Raw genomic sequence first — 22,854 nt, forward strand, 5'->3', positions numbered from 1 at the left:
CAATTTTCATACTAACTAAAATAACCAATAAAATTAACTCTTAAAACACCATCTACTTTTTCTTAAGTATGTGGGATGCACTAAATGAAGACTTTGAAATTCAATCATATAAATACGACAAGCTATGTATGTGGCATTAATAAAAAATCTTAAAATTTTGCCTTTTTATTTTCAGTATAATTAAATTTAGAAGACAAAGAAATTAATTTTTTAGCATATGTATGTTTATACAAAGAAAGATGAATTAAATTGATGAAGACTAAGAGTTTTAATATAATTAAATTTAATTGATATTTAAGAGTTTCAATGCAAAAAAGACATATCAAAATGAAAATTATCTTAATTTGGAGGCAAATTATATTATATATAAATGTTACGTGACACAAAATCCCTATTTAAAATTTTCATTCAATAACATTTTTTAAATTTTATTTTTTTAAAGTATATATATTCAACACAAAATATATTCACGTGGAATTTTGTTAGATTCGTCTTGATGCAAAGGATTTTAATATATAATTTTTACAATTTTTTATCATGCGTACTATGAAATATCAAGGCTCAAAATTTACTTTAAAATATGTGAAAAAGTAAAAATGGAGGGAATATAATCAATCATGTTCGATTTTACATTACTAACAATTTTACTCACCTGAATAATTTTACTCACCTGCTATTCCCAAGTTTATTATAATTTTTAGTATCATTCATTTTGGACCATTTTAAATTATGATATTAAGTTTTTTTTTTTCTAATAATGCAAATTGGATAAACAAACAAAAAATTGAAAAAAAATAACAACAAAAAATTAGGTAGAATATAGAGAGTAGAGACAATACACCATGATTGAAAAGCCAATTCAAAGAAAAAGGGTAATTGAAAAGGATCATGAAATCTTTGAAGTGATTTTTTGTTTGTCAATTTCATCTTTTTGTGTTAATAAGCACCACTCTTATGTCGCAAATTTCTGTGAAATAATAAATCTTTTTTGGGTGAAATAATATATGCTACCAAAAATATTCCACACCAAAATCACCTGTTTGCCTATAAAAGGAAAGATGTCTACCTGTGTTCCGATATAATCGGTGGCACCAAATCAAAAGCATTTTTGGATACTTTTTATTTTTTACTTGTAAAATTTTTGCAAATTTTATTTTTGTAGTCATGATTATGTATTATGTATGTAATAGGTGAAATTTGAATCGTGTTTATTATTATAATCTGTTTTTTAGTCAAGATTTAGATTTTGATCAATGATGCGAATACAAAATTGTCGGATTTATTTCTATATTCAAGTCTAAAGCCAATCTGACGACTAATAAAAAATTGCTTTGTCTAATATTACTGAAAGCGCAAGCCTCAAAGAGGTTTAACAAAGAAAAACAAATGAAAAATATAATGCAAAATGAACACAAGTGTTTATGAGGTATCTTGAATACCTCCCCCTCAAATATAGTTTATTATAATGAATTCAACAATTACAAGTATAATAAACCTCCCTTATCTTGAGAACAACCTCTCAAGATCACAAATACTAAAGCAAAGTAAGAACACTCTCAAGTTTCTAACAATGCAATAGCCTTCTCAACAATATGTGTGTTTGTGGTGTGTGTTACTATGGGTGATGAATCCTATTTATAGGCAAGGCATTCATCACCCTTAGTATTCCCTCATAAATCACCATAAACCACAATTAACATCCAATTAACTATGACAATAAACATTACAATAAACAATAGAAGTAATGCACCACATAATTGCATAGCTATTTCACATTCTGACAAAATCAGAATCTTATGTAGCCTTCTGAACTTCCGCTCGACCCGAGCCACTACCTCGCTCGATCGAGCGAGCTTCCAAAGAAGCTACTGACTTGTTCTGCACACATTGCTCGACCTGTTGCTCGACCGAGCCACCCCCGCTCGACCGGTCGAGCCACTCTTTGCTCGACCGAGCGGTTGTTTGAGCCACTCACAGTCAGCCTCACTTCTTGTTGCTTTGATCAAGCAACTCTCATCAACCGTTCCAAACCTTAAACCACCCATTTTCGACACATCTTTATCGACCCTCTCTAAAGTACAAGACAAAGCATGTTCGATTATATGTTTAAAGTGAACGTCATCACTAAGATTATTGGCACTTGCTTTAACAATTACAATACAATAAGGAGTATTTATTTAGTTATTGTACGTGTTAGGATCCGGGTCTCTCAGATAGGACCCAAATCCCTCATTTTTAATCTGGGAAAATCTTATTAAAGTTCCACCAAGAATGGCGCATTAAATGAGGTCCGTAGAAAAACAATGTCCTTACAATGCTATATTGGACTAAATTACACCTTTTTCTAAGAATACTAAGAGGCAATCCCTAAAACGAGCCAAAATTATTCTTTGTATTGAATGCAACGCTGCATAATCAATGGGGGATTTTCACGCAAGAGGTTGTTGTTGATTCTACAAGGAAACCACCCTTAGAATATATAATGACGTTTTCTCCAAGGACAATTCATACATTCTAGGAAATGTGAAAATAATTAGATATAAATATCATCTGACTTCATTATTTTCCAGATTTCGTAATTCTAACTAAAATTCTACAATTGAACTAGAAGTTTTCTTTGAGCTGCAATTATTGAGAACAAGCCTCATCTAAGTGTTCAATTATTCTTACATTGAATAAGTCCATTTACTCTTGTGAGATAAGAGAAGTTATGCCTCACGCCATTAAACAAATCCTAGTATTCTCCATCTAAGCTGAGAGCTATTGTGCGTTTGGAATGGAGCTAGCTAGTTATTCATATGAGAGCCATTGAGAGCTGCCATCCTTATGAGAAATTCGATTGAATGTTACATTTTCGAAATACAGCTATGATATTTTGGTTTCAATTTTACTATATAAAATTAATATGTAACTTGATAAATCACTGTTATTTATTAAGATCTTTTTGTTAAAAAAAATAAGAATCTCTTAAAAGGGGAAGAGAGGGGAAGAGAGGGTGTTTGTCAGCTGCATGTTGGCAGGGGTAAAACTTGACTTGGAATTGCCAAATTGGCAGCAGCAGAAAGCACAAAAATTTTAATACTTAATATTATAATATGTTGCTTTATTTATTTTCTCTTACAATATGAAATATTATTGTTGGTTGCAAAATAAAAGGGCAGGAGTAAGTAATTAACATTGACAATGAAATACGTAGAGTTTACAGATACACAGAAAGACAGAGAAGAAAGTACGGAGAAATGAATAATAATGCATGTTGATGTAAATAACCACAAAATGCCCAGTTGTAAGTGTAGCCTATCTTATCCCTACTTGACACGTGTGGGATAAAGTTTCCTCTTTAAGAAAACCCAGCAGATAATCTTAGGTATCTTCCTCATTTCCCGATTGTCATGCACACCAGTACTACTCCCTACTCTTTTCCTCACCAAAACTGAATTGCATCATTATGCATTTGCTCAAAATAGACTCGATAATTCCATATATACTCGATCTTATAATCGAATTTGACTTGACCCGACTTTATCAAGTTCAATTTAGAATTATGTAAAAATCAATGTGGCCACAAGATCCGATTTTAAACTGACCCAAAATACATGATCTGAAATCGACCCAATGACCCGAATGAATATCATGCATATGTTGGAAATACGTCAGATGTGATGAAGTTCCTTCTTCGCTAAAGTATTGAATTGTGTACTAGCATATAATGTTTGGTGAGTAATCCTTCTATTACTATATGGTTTTTTAAAAGAATGAAACTCATCAAGTGTTGTATGCAGGTCCACACTGTTATGGGTTTGAGCCCAAATTAGCAAAAGATTGTATTATTCCTGGTATTTATCCTAAAAAAATTAATTAATTATTGCTTTATAAAAAGTCATTTATTCGATAAATTTAATCACAATAATATATATTTACGTTATTCATTAAAGTTATATCTTTATATATTTTATACTAATAAATTCATGCATTAATTGCACGAGTTTTTATACTAATAAATAATAACAGTGGAGTTTAATTAAGGTACAATCTTATTGTGATGTCTCAAACCTCTCTAATCTTCATATGTTCTATGTCAATACTTTTTCATAATTAATGAAGATTTTTTAATTTGAAATTTGATAATTATTGATTTTGAGTTTTTGGCTTGTAGGTATAGTTTGATTTTTTTTTTTAACTACTACTACTACTATTTACTCAAATAAGGTAACTAAGTAGTGTTATCATTTCTAACTAAAAATAGTACTGCTATTAATAATTTGTTGTATTTTCTTCTTTAAGTAAATTAATTGAACAAATCAAAAGTTTATTTAATCAAAATAAAACAGTTTTATATATTTTCACTTAAAAAATGAACATACACAATTGTACTCAAAAAACTCATTTAAATTTCTCCCAAGACTTTTAAAAATTTGAAGAGGGTCTTGTCCACCGGCTACAACCTTATTCAATGAGGATATTGCATGTTCGTCATTATTTCTTTCTTAGATTCTGATCATAATTTCTATGAGCGTAATACACTAAATATGAAAAGGATCATGATCAATTGATGATTTAAACTTTATGTTTTTTTTTGGTTAATAGAAATAAATATGGATGATCCATCAAAACATCAATTGTATTTCAATTAGTGATCAAATATAGGTACGAGTCGTATTAATCAAATTGCAATATCCTTAGGGGTGTTTGGTATGGGAACATAACATGTAATGGAAAGAAAAATGATAAAGAGGAGTAAGGGTAAGAGTATGGGTTGTAGTTATATGTTGTTTGGTATTAAAATATAAGGAAAATACTTACTTGATCTTATAAAGGAAATTTATTACATGACATAAATGAGTAGTAACAATATAAGGGCATCTATTATCCTCAAGAAAAGGATTGGATTAACCTAATATCATACCAAATAAAAAATATGAAATAAGAATAATTGAATCCCTTACTTGATATTAAAAAGTTCATACCAAACAACTCATACCAAACAACTCCTTAAAGTGATATTAAGATTACAACCATAAGCATTAAATTATGAACATATGCAAAAAAGGGTAATTACTAATTAGTACATTACAGTGGAACCCATCATCGGCTATCAATTTTACACATGACTTCTCGTATACGACCTGTCGGTTTATGTCAATTTCACTTTCAATCCGACTATTCACCTCAAAATGTTACTAAATATTTGTTACAATTACATTTAATCTATGTTTTTGTTTTATAGGAATATAATTTTTTAACTGTCTTTGATTAAGTTGTTTAGTAAGGAAAAGTTAGAAAACTCATACAGAAAATGATGATGAGAGATTTAATCAGACTTTTAGGTAGTGAGAATCGAAATAATCTCTCAACTTACAAGGGTGAATGGTTAAAGGGAAAGTCCTAAACCACTTCTATTGGAAAATTGCTTAGGATGTACGAGGCTATCTGGACAAAGAAGAAAAATCGTATTATTCGAATAGTCAAGTAAATTTTCATGGTAAAGAAGAATACAATGTAGTGGTGGAATCAGGGAACAATAGCTAACTATTTATTCAACAAGATTTGAAGGACAAATAAGATGCCCAATGAATGGTAAAATACTCTAATATCCATTTACAAAAACGTAAAAATGAGATATTTAAGATTACTGAAAACATCGAGCCATAAACATCATGCTATAAAGTTATAGGATTGAGTGATAAAATCACGAATGTGGAGATGTACAAGGTTTCATTGGACCAATTTGGGTTTATGCCTAAAAGAACTACAACAAAAACAAATTATGTGAAGAGACAAATAGTCAAGTACAAATAAAAAAAAAATTGAACATGATATTTATTGACTTTGAAAAAAAATACAACATAATTGATCTCCACTAAAGTTTGTCCCTAAGTCTTTAAATTATTATAGTTATTATTTTGAGTTTATACAAATTTGAACATATAATTAAGATGAACCAAAAAATTAATAACACAAACATATTCACCGTACTAAACTCATATTATAATGTAATTGTTTATATTTTATGAATCACAAGATAAATATTAGCAGCTCATCTTGTATGAGACCGTCTTCCCATGAAACGGGTTTATATAATAGTCCATTTCTTTAATTGTTTACTCATTATAATTAATTGTTTTAAGGTTATGAGTAATCAATCTAAAACTATAAAAAGTGATTATATTAAATTTATAAGTAATCATTTTAATGTTATAAGTGATCATCTTAAGATAAAAAATGCATATTGGGTCAGCCCAATAAAAATAATCTCACCGTGAAATCGTTTCATTTAAGAATTAGTGAAACATCAGGCATAATTAACAATTATTATCAAACTATAAAAACATTATGATTTCAGTATTTCATGATATGATATAGTAGTATATAATATAAATCACAAAATAATTAGACTCTAAAGTTGCTATATTAATTTTCTAATCATTTGCAAATCTAGTCTAAGAAGTTGACTCATTAAGGTTGCTTATAATTTTTTCCAATTAATTTCTTGTCTTGTACATGAATGATCAAAAGCATGCATCCTACAATTTTGGAATTGTAGCTAATAATAAGAATGAGTATAATTCGTCTAACCGATATTATTAAGATATTTACATATACACAATCAAGAATCCAAATTCGGATAAATACCTTTAGTTATCATCCTTATATATATCTTTATGCTATACGCACAATTTAAATGTCTTAACCATAACTTAATTTATGTGTTATTCATGCTGAGGCAACACTCTCACTGTTGTTATGAGTTTGCCGACTCTTTGAAATAGAGGGAGTATTTTTTTTTTGTTAATTTACTATTATTATCATGTATTATTCCTTCCGCCCCTTTTTGATGTCTCCACAAGAAATTTTCTACATAAAAAGAGAGAAACTTAAAGTGTATGATTGTGGTATCTAATCTATAAGTTAATACTCATATATCTATGTGACATGTTATTATAATTTTCATAAAATAGTACAATAATAGATATTAAGTATTGAATGATACATTAAAAATTCTAAAACATCAGATGAGAACATCAAATGAGAAAATCTAATAAGAACCCGATAAATATTATTCCGAAAATGACTCAATGAGAACATCAAATTTAGCTATTTTCAAATTTCAAAATGTCGATGAATTTATTTATAATAATATCAACATTTTTTGATTTTGTTTTGGATCGAGCCTTATTTAAAAAAAAAAAGGGGGTAAATATTATTCTGATGTGTGTAAAAATGACTGAAAGTGATCTCCAAATACCAACCGTATAAAAAGAAGAGGGGGAGAAAAAGATAAGAGGATACCCTTTTAACCAGTCAAAAATCAATAGTGATAGTAATAAAAGCAAGGAAGCATGAAAATACCCTTAGGGTTATAATACAAAGCATTGTATTCATACGGGTTTCCATTTATATATTATCTTTTTATATAAACAAAAATTTATATACAATTATGGAAGCATAAGGACAACAACCAAAATAAAAAGAGACTTAACTCTTTCCTAAACAAAACATTATTTTTCAGTGAAGAGAAGAGAAATTTATAAACAGAAAAAAAAAAAAAAAAAATGGGTAGAGGAAGAGTTGAACTTAAGAGAATAGAAAATAAAATCAATAGGCAAGTTACTTTTGCTAAGAGAAGAAATGGTCTTCTTAAGAAAGCTTATGAACTTTCTATTCTTTGTGATGCTGAAGTTGCCCTTATCATCTTCTCTAACAGAGGAAAGCTCTTTGAGTTTTGCAGTTCTTCTAGGTCTTTCTCTATCCTTTTTTTTCAAATTTTATTATTTTTTATTTTCTTGTTGTAAGAGAAGATCTTTTTCCTGTTTGAAGCACTATTTTGCCGCATCCTCCTTTATGGGTATGGATTGCTATTTTTCTTCCTCCCCAGACTCAGATCAATAGTTACTATGGGCGAGATACATTGAATACGATAATGATAATGATTTTTTATTTTCTAAATATGCTATTTTTCTTCTTAATTTTGTTTAATTATTATTATTAGATCATGCCATGTTTATTTTTTTGATTTGTGTGTAGGTCAGAGAATTGAACCCCTATTACTAAGCTAACTCGTGATTCTTGGATCATTTTCATATTTAATGAGGTTTTGGAATTTTTTTTTGGGGGTTATTGTTGAATTTTTTTAATAAAGATCTATCAAACCTACTCTTTAATTCTTAGCTTAGTTTGATTATTATTAGATCATGCCATGTTTATTTTTTTAATTTGTGGATAGGTCAGAAAATCGAACCCTTATTAATAGGCTAACTCGTAATTTTCGAATCATGTCATATTTGATGAATTTCATTTGGAATTTTCTTTTTTGGGGTTGTTGATTTTTTTAAATAAAGATCTATCTAACCTACTCTTTCAGGAAGATCTGTTGTTACTTTTTCTATATTTTACCAAAAAATATTTTTTATTTTGGGAATTTTTGCTCATATTTTATTCATTTATTGCTACATAAGAGGAAAGTTTCATGAAAATTTGTTGAAGTAAGATTTGTTGCTATTTTCCTCTTTCTGATTTTGACTGTCATGATACTAAATTATAATTTGAGCTATATTGGGAAAAACTATAATATTTATTTTTAAGAAGTACAAATCTAATAGAAACATAAATTTGGTATTAAAATATAATTATCCACAACTAACTTTGATCTAAACTTATTTTCCTCCTTATGAGTATTTTTATAAGCTTGATTTTTGGTTATTGAAATAAATATTGTAAATTATACTCCCAGTTAAAATAATTTTTTAAATCCTTGTCGGATGAGCGTTGAAAGTATATATGTCTAATATATCAACATTAATATTTTGTTAATTACATGCTTTTCACAATAATAATTTAGTTAAAAGTATAGATTATTATTAAAAAAGGTTTGATTAACATTAGTTAAAAAAATTAATTATTCTAATATAAGATCTGATTATAAGTTTTCCGTACTATATCTCAAGAAATTAAACATAAATAAAATAGTTTAGAATAGATAAATTCTGAAAAAATATGGAGTATATATAAATCTAAAATTATTTCTAAATGACCACCAAAGCCGGCCCCCCTTAATTTATTTTTTTATAATTAAATTCATCTCATTAAGCCCTCTAAAATTTTTTATCTTATATTTGTTTAGTCTCATTACAAAAGTTGTTTAAATTCCGCCACTAGCTATTGATACTTATAAAAAATCAGGATTTTTAGTATTTTTTATAATGAGTTGATTATGAAAAATCTAGTAAATAATAAGCTAAGTAAATTATTTTAGGGATTTATATGATTTTCACTATAATTATGCTACTTCAATAACTGTTGATTTTTTTAATATAAGATTTTTAAGTCATTGTTTTTTTAAAAAAAATTGATATCAAAATAAAAATAAAAAAATTAAACCAGTAAATGAATTTTTAAAAATGATTCTACAATATTCCAAAACAATTTACCTTGGCTTCAAACATAATAGATAGTATTAAACATTAATAAATTTAATTTATTCATCTAATTTACTATATTGTTCGACTTTTAGCGTAGTTGTTGAGAATTTTTTCGTCTTTGTGATAAGATTCAATTCTCACTGGTAGCAGATCTTAGAACCCTAAGTTAGATAAATCCATAGTTATCCATTCTAATAATTAACTAGGGAAGACCAAGATTAGAACACTCACTTTTATATAGAAACTACACTTTTACCACTAAATCTCATCACTTTGTTGCACAAATTAGACAATATTATGCTTAATAAAATAATCACTAAAATTTCAAGAAGTCAAGTTCTTTTAGAAACACTAAAAGATCTGCTAGTGATTTTCACCGGTAAAAATCTTTTTCTTTTCGCCTATAGCGATTTTATAGTCTACCTCAATTTATAATAAAATAAAAAATAAGAATAAGTCATGATCATAACGATTATGTACCATCTATATATTTACTTGTTGATGGATTATATTGAATTGTAAAGGTGATTGTTACTCCAATGCATGTTTGATGTGCTAAAGACAAGTGAATAAAAATTAATTTATGATGATATTTAATTTGGTTAATAATTATGTATTAGAATTAAATAAAAGTAAAACAAATATAATTACTGTTGAGATTTGATTACAGAGATGTGATGTTTTGCAAAAGAAGGCTGCCTGCTTATATGTGCGTTAGATTTCAGAGAGAGATAGAGAGAAGAAGACAAAACCTGTTTCCCTGTTTGTGTTTGGTTCCAAGACTGTTTATACTTACAAATTTTTAATGAAAATTTAGATATTTGGTGATAAATAAAGAGAGATAAATTATTTTGGATAAAATAAAAAAAAAACAAAATATATTGTTAATGTTAAATAGACAAATTTTTAATTAATTTTTGTGATCTATAAATCATCATAAAAAGATAAATAATGATAGTAAAACTAAATAAAAAAACTCATACTTTATCAAATTCTACCACATAAGAGTAATATGTTAACTTTACCTATGTGAAAGTAGTGGGTCCATTTCAAATTAAAAAGTTGTTGTAAAATAAGTGGAAACGACAATGGAGTAGGGAGGGTGTATTTAGTTCTACAACTTTTTAATTACTCATTTTAGTAGTATCTTATTTATTTTGCATCATTTAGAAAAAAACATCTTAATTATAATTTAAAATGATGAAAAATAAGTAAGACCTAAGAGTGTTAATATGATTTGAAATTTTGGAAGTTGATAATAATTTTTGCTGTTTCCCCATTCATCCTTTGCTTCTCTTCCTTTGGCAGCTTTTATTTTGCAGTTCTATTTAGCAGAAATGAAGTATATTAGGGTTATTACCCTTTAGAAAATAATAATATATGCTTTAGAATATTGCTATTAACCAAGAATAATAAATCTATTCTATTAAGAAAAACCAAAAACTAATAAATAAAAATAACATAATAGAATTATGTACAAGATTGAAGATACCTACCTTTTAAAAATTACTTAAATATTGAAGTATAATTATGCAACTCATTTGGTGGATTAATTCAGCTAATTAAGTAAATTTACGTTAATTTACTTTGCTTTTGTAAAATAATTTTTTTTTGAATTCTGTCATAAAAATTAATATTTTTTTAATACTGAGTAAAACAAGTATTCATTTTCAAAAAATACTTTTAATTTCCTAGTATACCTTTGTTAAAGCTTTTCTAAGATAATTAAATAATTATCATTAATCTTCTTGGAGGATTATTTGATTTGATTGTTTGATTTGATAAAACTTTTGTTTGAATTTGATTTCAGAAAAGAAAAACGAGTTTAATTTGGTTAAATTATAATTTGTATTCTAAAATCAAATCAAAAATCGAAATTATACCCCTAAATATATGATTAACGAAAAGCTGAAGACAATAAGAGGATTATTGTAAAGAAAAAAACAATGAGTTTATTGTTCCAATCTTGATTTAAAGACATTTTAAGTAGATAGTTTTTGTGTTAAACAAGAAGAACAATATGAGTTTATTTGTTTTTATATGTTCTTAAACTATTTCATGTTTTTATTTGTTTAAATCTAATAAAATTTCCACTTTAATTCTCATTTTTCTATTTGTTTAATTCTTATCTTAGAAAATCTCTACACGTGATAAAAAATGAAAAATAATCCTTCTTTATAGTTCTATCATAAGAATGAAAAAAAAAATCTCCGTCAAATCTTGACTCCTGATTTTCAAACTATTATTTACAACATCGAGTCATTCACAACTTTGTTATATTATACTCACTATTAAATTTTTTAAATATTTCATATGTCATTGCAGAAATATTAACGCTTTAAATAATATTCGCTTGGTTCTATTTTATTTGCAATATTTTTTATTTTGGTTCGTTTCACTTAATTTTCATTAATTTTATGTTTGAATTATGGCTCACCACTTTTTTTTTAATCTCATCCCTACATTTTAACTCTTTTGATTTTTATCCACACAATTTTATGTTTGATTCAAACTATATAGTACGTACAGAGAGTAAAAAATACTATTTTTTAAAAATTGGGCTCTTGTATAGACTATGTTCTGAAATGCTTATCAACTTGAACAATAGAAATACTCTTGGTTTTTTTAAGTTTACATTATATGACTTAAATTAGCGATTAATAAGTGATATATATGATACAAATTCAACGGAATTGAGAGAGTATACAAGAAGCATGCATGATGCATGTTCTAATTAATAGTGTTGTTTGTATTTCATTAATTTTGTTACCTGTTAGTGTTTACTGAATCGTGATTAATGATATGCAGTATGCTGAAAACAATTGAAAAGTACCAAAGGTACAGTTACGGCGCTCTCGAAGATGATGGAATTCTCAATGCTTCTCAATCTCAGGTATATAGAACTTTATTTTAGAACTAACTCAATTAAAAGTTTAACCTCATGGTTAAAGTCCGAAATATACTATTTACTCTAACACATCCCCTCACTTGATAACCTTTCTACCTAGAATTATGGATGCAGCACAAACCCTTTTCACTCATGGCGCTTAAAATTTCGATTTAATGAGGGGTGGTTGATAATCGAATTAGTGACCTCTTATCACGTTGGCTTCTAAAACCATGTTAAGGAACCAACTCAACCAAAAATTTAACCTGATGGTTGAAGCCTCATGATATGTTATATATACTCTAATAGTAACTAATTATCTCATTCATTTTCTGGCATTATTTATGATTTTTCTTAGTTTTATATTTTATTTACAAGTTACAATCTATAAGATAAAACATAATAATGTAGGATATTGCGTGATTCGTTTTAATATAATTTAACTAATATTATTTTTTTATAATTTTTAACCAAATACATATTAAAAATATTTAAAATTGAAATAAGAGAAATTTACAAAGAAACACCTTTTAAAACCTCTTTTTTGTAAAGAAACACCTTTTATAATTTTTTTGTAAAAAAACACCTTTTAAGAGACTTTTTAAAAAAAAAAAAACACCTTAAATCAGTTTTCGGTGACTTTTGTCAACTTTGCGGCGTTGACTATGCCATTTGAGCTCAAAAGTCAACACCGGAAAGTTGACAAATGGCATAGTCAACGTCGGAAAGTTGACAAAAGTCACCGGAAACTGATTTAAGGTGTTTTTTAAAAAAAAGTCTCTTAAAAGGTGTTTTTTTAATAAAAAATTATAAAAGGTGTTTCTTTAAAAAAAAAGATTTTAAAAGGTATTTCTTTGTAAATTTTCCTTGAAATAATGGAGAAATTTTTTTTAATCGGTATGATTTTGTTCTTTTATGTTGCACCTCTAGACTTCCTTTTCAATTGTTGTGTGGTTTAGATATTCCGATTCTAGTTAGAAGTGCAGCCTTCTAATCCAGATGATTGAAATTTTATTCAGTCAATGTAGTCAGTAAAGTCAAGTAAATAATGTTTTGTCTTTTTGTGTTTGGATTATACTTACTCACTCAACCATTTCATTAAAGGGAAAAATCGTAAATTTTAAGATTAGTACAAAGAGTAATAATAGTTTGTCTTTCAGAGATTACCGAAATAAATGTAATTTAATTGAAAAGAAAAATTAAATTGTATATGTTATCGGCAAGTTTAAATGTATAGATGAGAATTAAAAAATGTTAAAACTTAAGAAAATTATGCAAAATGAGCAAAACAACCAAGTTGAATAATATTAATAAAGTTAAGTAACTGAGGAGTGGAATTTTGAAATCCTTTTTAGTGTTCTCAAGTTACTAAAATCTAGATCATTTATTATAGTTAATAGTGAATAATAAAAATTTAGATAAAAATTAATGGCTAAAATCAAGGAAAGAGATAGGGAAGAAAAATAGTGGTGGTAGTGTAAGTAGTTTCTAAATTTTTATATTCTTATCATCCATTAGTATTATAATGACTGAGTTTGATTTTAGTTACTCCTAAATTAAGAGTTACTTGAAAATTATAGAGAATTTTGAGGAGTCGACAGGATAGGGAGCAGTTGGAAAGGGAAAAAATTCTAACAAATAATGCAAGGTGAAAGTTTTAGAATGATCGAGTTAGATTACCTAAAAGTAGGAGTTTTTCTTAAATTTTTTCCTAAAATTTATTAAATGTATTTATACAGAATAATCTTTGTTATGCAAAATTCATTATAGTTATGTATACGTACACACAAGTATATATGAAAATCATAATTTTTATGTTGAAATCAGAACGCACATAAGCTCTTTCCGCTCTACACCAACAAAGTATCTAATTATTGTTAATACACATGCAAACACCGGTAAGAAGGAAAATGCATTCGTACACTACGTCATTGTAAAAGTTTTATTATGAAATACAAGTAGGATTATAATTAAAATGTTATCCTAAATCCTATACTAGTAGATTTGTACATGTTTGACTTATAATTTTACTATTTGTTGCCCCTAAACAAGGCAACCTACCAGGAATATTTGAAGATAAAGACTAGGGTGGAGTTCCTGCAGAAATCTGAAAGGTTCTTTTCAACGTTTCCTATATCTTTTAATTGTCCACTATAGTTTAATAGCTTTAGCCTTTATTACCTTGTGTATTCCCCATTTTTCCACTTTCTTACTCCCTTTGTTCACAATATTTATTACAAATATATGTTGTAAGAAACTAGGAATAAATAAAAAAAGAACAAAATAAGGAAAATGGAATGATTTATGGGGAAATGGAAAAATGGATAGATTAGATAAATATTATGTTAAATGTGTGGATTTATTGTGGATATCAATATATAATTGAAGAAACACAAAATGCACATAGTTTATAAGTTAAGGAGATATTATCCTAAAATTATATCTATTTATGGGAGTTGAGAAAAAATTATTCTAATGAATAATAAAAAATACATACCATCTTTAATTCATAAATATTAACAAATCATCCCAATAATTTTCACATTCTAACGCTTAAAATTAAAAGTATATCCTTTAAATATAGGTAAAGTATTAGGAAAAAAAAACTATATGTAACACCCGAATTTCCTCCCTTCCTTTCGTTCTTAAACGAAACCAGAATCGTGAAGGAAGGGAGGAAATTCAGGGGTGTTCATTATAGGTAAATTCGTTGTAATTGATTTTTGAACTCGTTACACGATAGACTAAAGAATTGGAATGGCTATATGAAAATCGAATTTAAAATATTTACTTAATTCAAATATTCAAATTCAAAAATTCATATTTACTTTGCATTTTAAATAATTCTCCTTTTGATTAACGTGAGAATTGAGAATTTTGTTGGAATTAGTTTTAATTGTAGTAATAAATACTCCTTCAATTCAGTTTACTTCTCTCATTTGGGTTGGGCACACAAATTAAGGGTAGTGGGGGACCACCTAAAAGTGGGTAGTTGGGGTATTTTAAGAGTATAGATTAATTACTAAAGATTCCCTTCTTTTTTATTAATAAAGTAGGTAGAATTTAAATTTGGATGGAAAATACAATTACACATTAGAATTCTTTTAATTTACATAATTACAATCCATAATTTTATGATTAACAAATTTCTAAAGTACTTAAACTAAATTACATAATTTAAATTACAAATTGAAAACTTTAAATAAAAAAAAAATCTTCATTTTTTCCTTGATTTCTTCAACGTCTTTTGTACGACAACCGATAACGAACAACCCTCTTGCCACATACGCATGCGGATATTAAATCTCTCATTGACTTCAAATTTATAAAAACAAAAATAATATGCATTTAGGGTTTAAATTAAATTAATTAGCTACAAAGACAACAACAAGTCGATTTTTAAGTAAAGCCATGTAAATCAAATGTTTCCCAAATGAAGAGTTAATTTCACAAAACAGAAATCCAAGACAAACACTCATCTCCAAATCAGAAATCAAACACACAGCCAAAACAGAGAGGCACCAAGTTCAATAAATTTAGAGGAAGTTGGCGCCAGGAACACCTAAAAACTAGCCAACAAAAACGAATTCAGATCACTTTGGCGTCAGGAACAACAGAAATTAGACAACCACAATTAATAAAACCACACTTTTCACTTCATTTATTGCTTCAACTTCAATTAACATGGAAAACTCAAGGGAATTAGACAACTACAGTAGAAAATAAATTATGCATGAGTTACTTTTATCTGTCAATAATAAAGGCAAGTCAACACATGGAATCATTGGGAAGATGTCAACAAAGTACAAGGTCGGTAGAAAGACCATCTCAAGAATATGGAGCCAAGTCAAACAGCAACAACAACAAAACTCATTCCCAATAAATGTAAACAGAAAAAGGGTGGGGAAGAAATCAAGGGGACAAATCTTCTTTGATGACACAAAGTTCAAGAGCTTAGAAAAGGCCAAAAAAAAAGTCAAGCTGTTATTGCCAAAGCAATAGGTGTAAGTCAAAGCACAATGTGGAGGTGGATGAAAAATAAGAGTATAAGAAAGCACACCAATGAAATTAAACCACTCCTAAATGACAAAAACAAGCTGATAGGTTAATCTTTTGTCTTTCTAGTTGCATTGTACATAATGAGGGAATTAACTTTAGATTCAGTGACATGTCAAACACTGTACACATAGATGAGAAACTATTTTATCTCACTAGGACACAACAAACATACTATCTCACACCTGGGGAGGAGGAACCACATAGAGAAATTCAATCCAAAAGATATGTGCCAAAAATTATGTTTATGTGTGCAGCGACTAAACCTTTGTTTTCAAATGATGGTGAACTAATATTTAATGGAAAAATAGGAATCTTTCCTTTTACAACTCAAGTTCCAGCTCAGAGGAACTCAAAGAACAAGAAGAGAGGGGACATGGATACCAAACTAATACAATCAATAACCAAGAATCACATGAGGGATATAATTGTGAAGAACATATTGCCAGCAATAAGAAACAAATGGCCACAAGGAGCAAGCAAGACAATTTTTATCCAACAAGACAATGCCAAACCACACATTTTGGATGATGATTTAGGATTCAGAGAGGCAGCAACATTAGAGGAATTTGACTTTCATTGTTTCAACAGCCCCCTAATTCTCCAGACATGAATGTCTTGGACTTAGGGTTTTTAGATCAATATCAGCACTTCAACACCAAAATCAGCATATAATTACACACAAATGGTGAGGGCAGTTACTAATGCATTTGAATCTATACAACCAAGTACAATGAAATTTGTTTGGATCACTCTACAAGCATGTAAAGTTGAAGTTATAAAAAAATTGGGGGGCATAGACTATCACATTTATATGCACAAGACAAAACTCGCAAGGGAGGGAAGACTCCTTGAGTATTTGAGTGTAAGGAGGGAGATTATTTATGATTCCCTGCATTATTTAGACACAAAAGTAGATAAAAACATGTTTGACATCGTCTTGTTCTACTTAGGCATAAATGATCAACAGATTTTCCACCAAAATGGAGAAGAGACATCACAGACCAATGATGAATCAGGAAGGGGGACAGCAGCAACAACATACGATGAACTAGCACCAGCAAATGCATCACAAGAACATGATCAAAGTTAAGCAACAAATGGGAAGCAGAATCAACAGAAATCATGTGAACATAGAGATCAGCAGCAACAAATGAACATACAACAGAATTTTTGGGAAATTACAAAGGCATAGAAGCACATATGAAAATACATGAGTATACTTTTGGGTTAACTATGAATACTCACTTTTGGGAAATATTAGGTCAAAAAAATGTTTAGAATGTAAACATCATGTATGACATGTCATGAATTTGTTTAAGACTAAACATTTTAATGAAATCAAAAACAAGAACAGATTTTGTATAGCCTCAAAGTTTATCAACTTGTTGTCTCTCTCAGAGAACAAATGTTCTCATCACAGAGAACCCTAAGCCTAAATGATGCCTCCTGAATCTGGTTAGAGAATAGCCTCCTAAACATCATGTTTTGTGGCTTATTCCCTCAAAATCCAAGATTGGTGGCAAATTAAGATTTTAGGGTTTTTTGCAGCTAGAAATCAAACGTATACCCTTAAAAAAAACATAAGGAAAACACAAGAACACAGCGTCTCAAATTCATCACACACCACAAAAAATGCATATCAAACAAAGAATAAACAAAAAATAGTGAAATCATCATAAGTCAGAAAGGTTGTGTATATCCAATCATACGAGAGAAGGGATCACGAACATCATCGAAATTAGGCTTTAGATCAGCATCATTAAGTGACTCTTCATCTGAAGAGAGGAAAAGATTCTCAATATAAAGATCTTGTAGATCTAGTTGCAAGTCAAACAAACCCTCTATTTCTTCGTCCTCTGAATTCAACTCCCTTCCCCAATTAGGATTCGTTTCCACATAAATGGTAGGAGAAGGAGGGACCTATTGGTAGTCAAACCAAGAATTAGGAGGACCCACTAAATAATTTTCCTTAGAGGAAGCAACCAATGAAAGACACGAATTTGTTGAATCCATACTCTTAAAAAAAGTAGATCTACGAAGAAAGAGCACAAAGGAAAGAGAGAAGCAAACCCAGATCTAGTTTTAGGGTTTATTAGGGTTAGGTTAAATCAGTAAGGAGAAAGAGAGAGAAAAACTAAGGATGAAGTTGAAGATGAGAGAGAGAGAAACTAAGGATGAGGATGAAGAAGACGAAGGATGAAGATGATGATGTTCATCTTCAAACATGAACAACCAACACATGAAAATGAAGATAAGGATGAAGGCACGATTTTAGGGTTAGGGTTAATCAGAGAGTGAGAGAGGGGGGGTGGGTTTATGCAAAAAGGGAGGGAATAGTTATTAGCTTAATTATGTTGGGGGGTTAATTAGCATAGAAAGTAAGTTAAGTGGGGTATTTTGGTAATATCACATGGGGAATGAGGGTGATTAGGTAAAAAAAATTCCATGCCAAAAAAAGAAATGGGACAACTAAGGTGACTTTACCCAATAAGGAAACGGGACAAGTAAATTGAAGCGGAGGGATACTCCCTCCGTTTCTTTTCAAGCGTCCCCTTTGCTTTTTGAGTATTATACATCAATCAATCTTAATTTGTAATTTATTCTTAATTTATAAATTAAAACATAGTCAAATGAAATCTTGTTTGATTCATCTCTACATATGACATATAAATATCTTTTTTTATAATTTTTAATGATGCACAATTAGAGATATTAAAGATTGAATTAGTAATTGACAAACATGCAAAAAATAAATGAGACGTTTGAAAATAAATGGCGGGAATATTAAATATACATACTTCGTTCTTTCCATTATACTTACAATTATTAGTGACACTTTCTCAGATGTATAACATGTCACAATCAAATATATAAATGTATATTGTCAAAATTCAAAAATGTTGATTAAATCTTTTTTTATTGTAGAAACTTGCTGGGAGAAGATTTGGCTCCATTGAACGTAAAGGAGCTAGAACAACTCGAGCACCAACTCGAATTGTCTTTGAAGCAAATTAGATCCACTAAGGTCCTCTTTTTTGTATTTTCAATCAAATCAAAATTAATTTTTTATAGAATAATTTGTAAATTATAGCTTTAAAGTTTAGTACTTTTGCTAATTACTGTCTCAATGTTTATTTTTTTGCGAATTAGAATTACGAAAGTATTAAAGTTTACAGGTTCAGGCCAAACATAATTCCGACTTTTTTTATGGTTGAAATTTTAGATTAAATGGTCGAAGCTCTGTATTTTTGGCATGAAGTTATAAATTTTGATACTTTGGTTGCTGTAATTCACAAAAATGCTAAACTTTAAGGCTGTAATTTGCAAATTATTATTATTTATATTGTATTATCATTATTATTATTATTATTATTATTAATTTAATTTTTTCTTAGAGTTTCAGGCTCAACAAATGATGGATCAGATAGCTGATTTACGAAGAAGGGTACGTATTTGTACGTATTTTATTTTCCATTAAATTGGATGGTTTTATATTTTACTATTAGCATTAAAAAAATAAAATGGAGATAATTAATAGTCACTTTTCTAACCTCTGCAGGAACATGCTTTAATTGAAAACAACAAGAACTTGATCAAGGAGGTATGTTATTACCTTCAAATTGTAATGAAACAGAAAATAGATAATTTTAAAGATAAAATTAAATGACTATATATATTGTTAATCTTTTGATCTTTAATTAATTTATGATTACAGTTAGTTTATAGTATTAGAAAATAACAATAGTTAACTAAATATTTTTATCCACAACTCTACTACGTAGACTACTTATTTTCTTAATAACTACTAAAATAAAGTAATTAACTTTTTTTGAAAGGAAAATAAAGTAATTAACTTATCAACTTTGAAACACTATTTTCAGATTGCTTTCGTAACGCACATCTCATCACTGAACTTTCTTTTTTTTTTGTTGCACTTCTATCAAGAATTCAATTCAACCAAAAATCATATTATATGTTCGAACAACTTCTCATTAATCTTTATCTTTATTAATGCACTTTTAAGGGTGAACCTAGGATTTAAAGATGGGGTTGTAAAGTTTAATTAAACATATATTATAAGACAACATTAAAGTAGAGTTTAAATTCAAATTAACATATAAAGTATAAAATGAAAAGTAAAAAGATTTTAAAATCAAACAAAGGCAAAGCTCAACTAACTAGTTACAAAATTTTTATAAAAAATTCCACATTGCAATATCGAATTTTCATGAAACATCAGTGGTAACACTTTTGTAAGATTTTTCCACATGGTAGCTTCCAGTTTATGTCTTATCTAACTGCCGTAGCATTTTTCGTTAAATTCTTGTCAATTTCCGATTAATTCACCATTTTGACTTTTCTACCCTAATTAAGTATTGTTGTCTTTATAATTTGCCTTAAACATTTGAGAATGTTAATGAATTAAACGGTAAATTAAATATCAAAATGGTGAATTAAATATTTGAGAGCATAAAAATAATTTAGGAAATAATGCTAATTATATGGGCTCGTCTCATAATAAGACAGTCTCACCCAAGATTTGTTGTTCATGATATTGGTGCCTTTTTTGTATTGTTATGTAACTCAGTTGGAAGAACATAGCTCCCAGTTCCCAGAACAAATTGGATGGGAAGGTGATAATCATCATCATCATCATCATCATGCAGATCAACAAAATATCCCATTCAACCGCATCATAACTCATCAATCTGATCATTCATTCTTTCAACCTCTTTCTTGCAGTCCTCCCCTGCAAATTGGGTAATTATAATTTACTTCACTTATGCATACTTCCAGTTTAAATAAATATATGCTTTATCAACGATAGAAGCTAGCTAGTGGTGTTTGGTATGAGCAAAAACATTTATGTGGTTAATTATTTTCTCTATTTTCATTGTTTGCTTTGACAAAAATTTAATGAAAACTAGTGTTAAAAAAATTTTAATTTTTTTCGATTTGCAAATATTTTCCTCCAATAAAACGATTTTTTTTTTTTTTTTTTATTCCCAACACCTTCATATCCTTTAATTTGCAATTTTTCATCATGCTAAACAAAAGAATAAGAGTTTTTCTTTTCTTCTTTGTGATAAAAGTTTGATTCTCATCACCTATATTTTTCGGATTTTTCATTTTGCTTCGCGTATTCGTGTCCGATCCTTAATACTCGGAAATTGATATGACACGTAGGTACTTCATTTTAGGCGTAAAATTGAATATTTATTTAGATGTATCAGACACTTCAACACGTACCAGTATCAGACGTCAATATGCGAATCAAAGTAACATAACTCAGCACCAACACTAAAAAATAATTCTCTCCCCCATCTAACCCGCCACTAAACTTAATAAAAAAAAACGATTATTATTTGCATTTTTTACTACAAATTGAAAAGTTATTTTCCAAGCAAAATAGTTTCTCTGAAATCAAACACCCTTTGATAGTTACAGATACAGGCGTCGCTAGAAATGATAGAATTCACCAGGCACGTTTATAATTTTAACTCCTCATACAAATATAGTCCGATCACATGTTAAATTCCAAGTTTATTTGCCAATACATAAATGAATTCTTCTAATAATTTCGCATATTTTGTAAATGATAACAGCTACCATTCAGTGGGTTCAAGTGGAGTAAGTATGGCAACATCAAGCCAACATGTTAATGCATACAATTTTCATGGTTGGATGCTCTAATTTGAGATTACCAATAAGAATGCGTCGACTATATTAAATTAAGACAGCATATATATCTATATATATATATATATATATTTATATTATTTGAAGGTAAATTTTGGGTGTTTAATTTCTATAGCTTGATTAACTAAAATATATATATGCACTAGAAATTAAACCTTTTATAATTAATTATAATTAGGGCAAAGTAATAAGTTTGTCCTATGTATTGTAATAAACATCAACAATGCAAAACACTCCTTATGTATCCTTTATTGACTTATCTCTATTTGAAGCCATGCCTAGTTTGCTAACGTACCCTCTGTTTCATTTTGAAAGTTACGTTCTGATTATTGTATATACGGAGGAAAAGAGTCATATATATTTATATTCGATCTTATTTAACTTGTCTTAATATGTAAAATTTTAAAATAAATTTTTGATGTGATTATATCAAAAGAGGAAATGAAACATTTGATAGAACAAAGGAAAATATGTTTTATTTATTTGATACTCCCGCCAGACCTTAAAGTTGTTTCAATTTTCATTTTGTGTTTTTCACATAAAGCAATTTTTTAATTATTTATATCGGAAATTTTAAACAAAATTAACCTTATTTATTCTCATTTTAATCATTTTTATTTGTCAATCCTCATTAAAAAGTAAGTATTCTGTCAATTTTGAAAATTTAAAATAAATATATGTTTTCACTTATTGCGAATGTGGATCTACAAATCATTTTATTGAGATTGCATAAAGAATAAAACAAAGCCTATGTAGAAATCCATGGTTGAAGCGAGTGCAATGCATCAA

The 22,854-nt window shown here is 28.3% G+C and overlaps 1 protein-coding gene across 1 annotated transcript; it reads left to right on the forward strand.

Moving 5' to 3' along the window:
* Nucleotides 1-7,425: 7,425 nt before the first annotated feature.
* On the forward strand, nt 7,426-22,347 carry LOC130798409 (agamous-like MADS-box protein MADS2). Its single transcript, XM_057661373.1, has 8 exons — nt 7,426-7,738; nt 12,228-12,312; nt 14,359-14,420; nt 19,291-19,390; nt 19,769-19,810; nt 19,925-19,966; nt 20,954-21,126; nt 21,972-22,347. Exons 1-8 carry the CDS (start codon nt 7,554-7,556, stop codon nt 22,057-22,059), a joined length of 777 nt encoding a protein of 258 aa, XP_057517356.1. The 5' UTR covers nt 7,426-7,553; the 3' UTR covers nt 22,060-22,347.
* Nucleotides 22,348-22,854: the final 507 nt, after the last annotated feature.

This window comes from Amaranthus tricolor, chromosome 13, assembly GCF_026212465.1.
Source record: "Amaranthus tricolor cultivar Red isolate AtriRed21 chromosome 13, ASM2621246v1, whole genome shotgun sequence".
NCBI classification, from domain to species: Eukaryota; Viridiplantae; Streptophyta; class Magnoliopsida; order Caryophyllales; family Amaranthaceae; genus Amaranthus; species Amaranthus tricolor.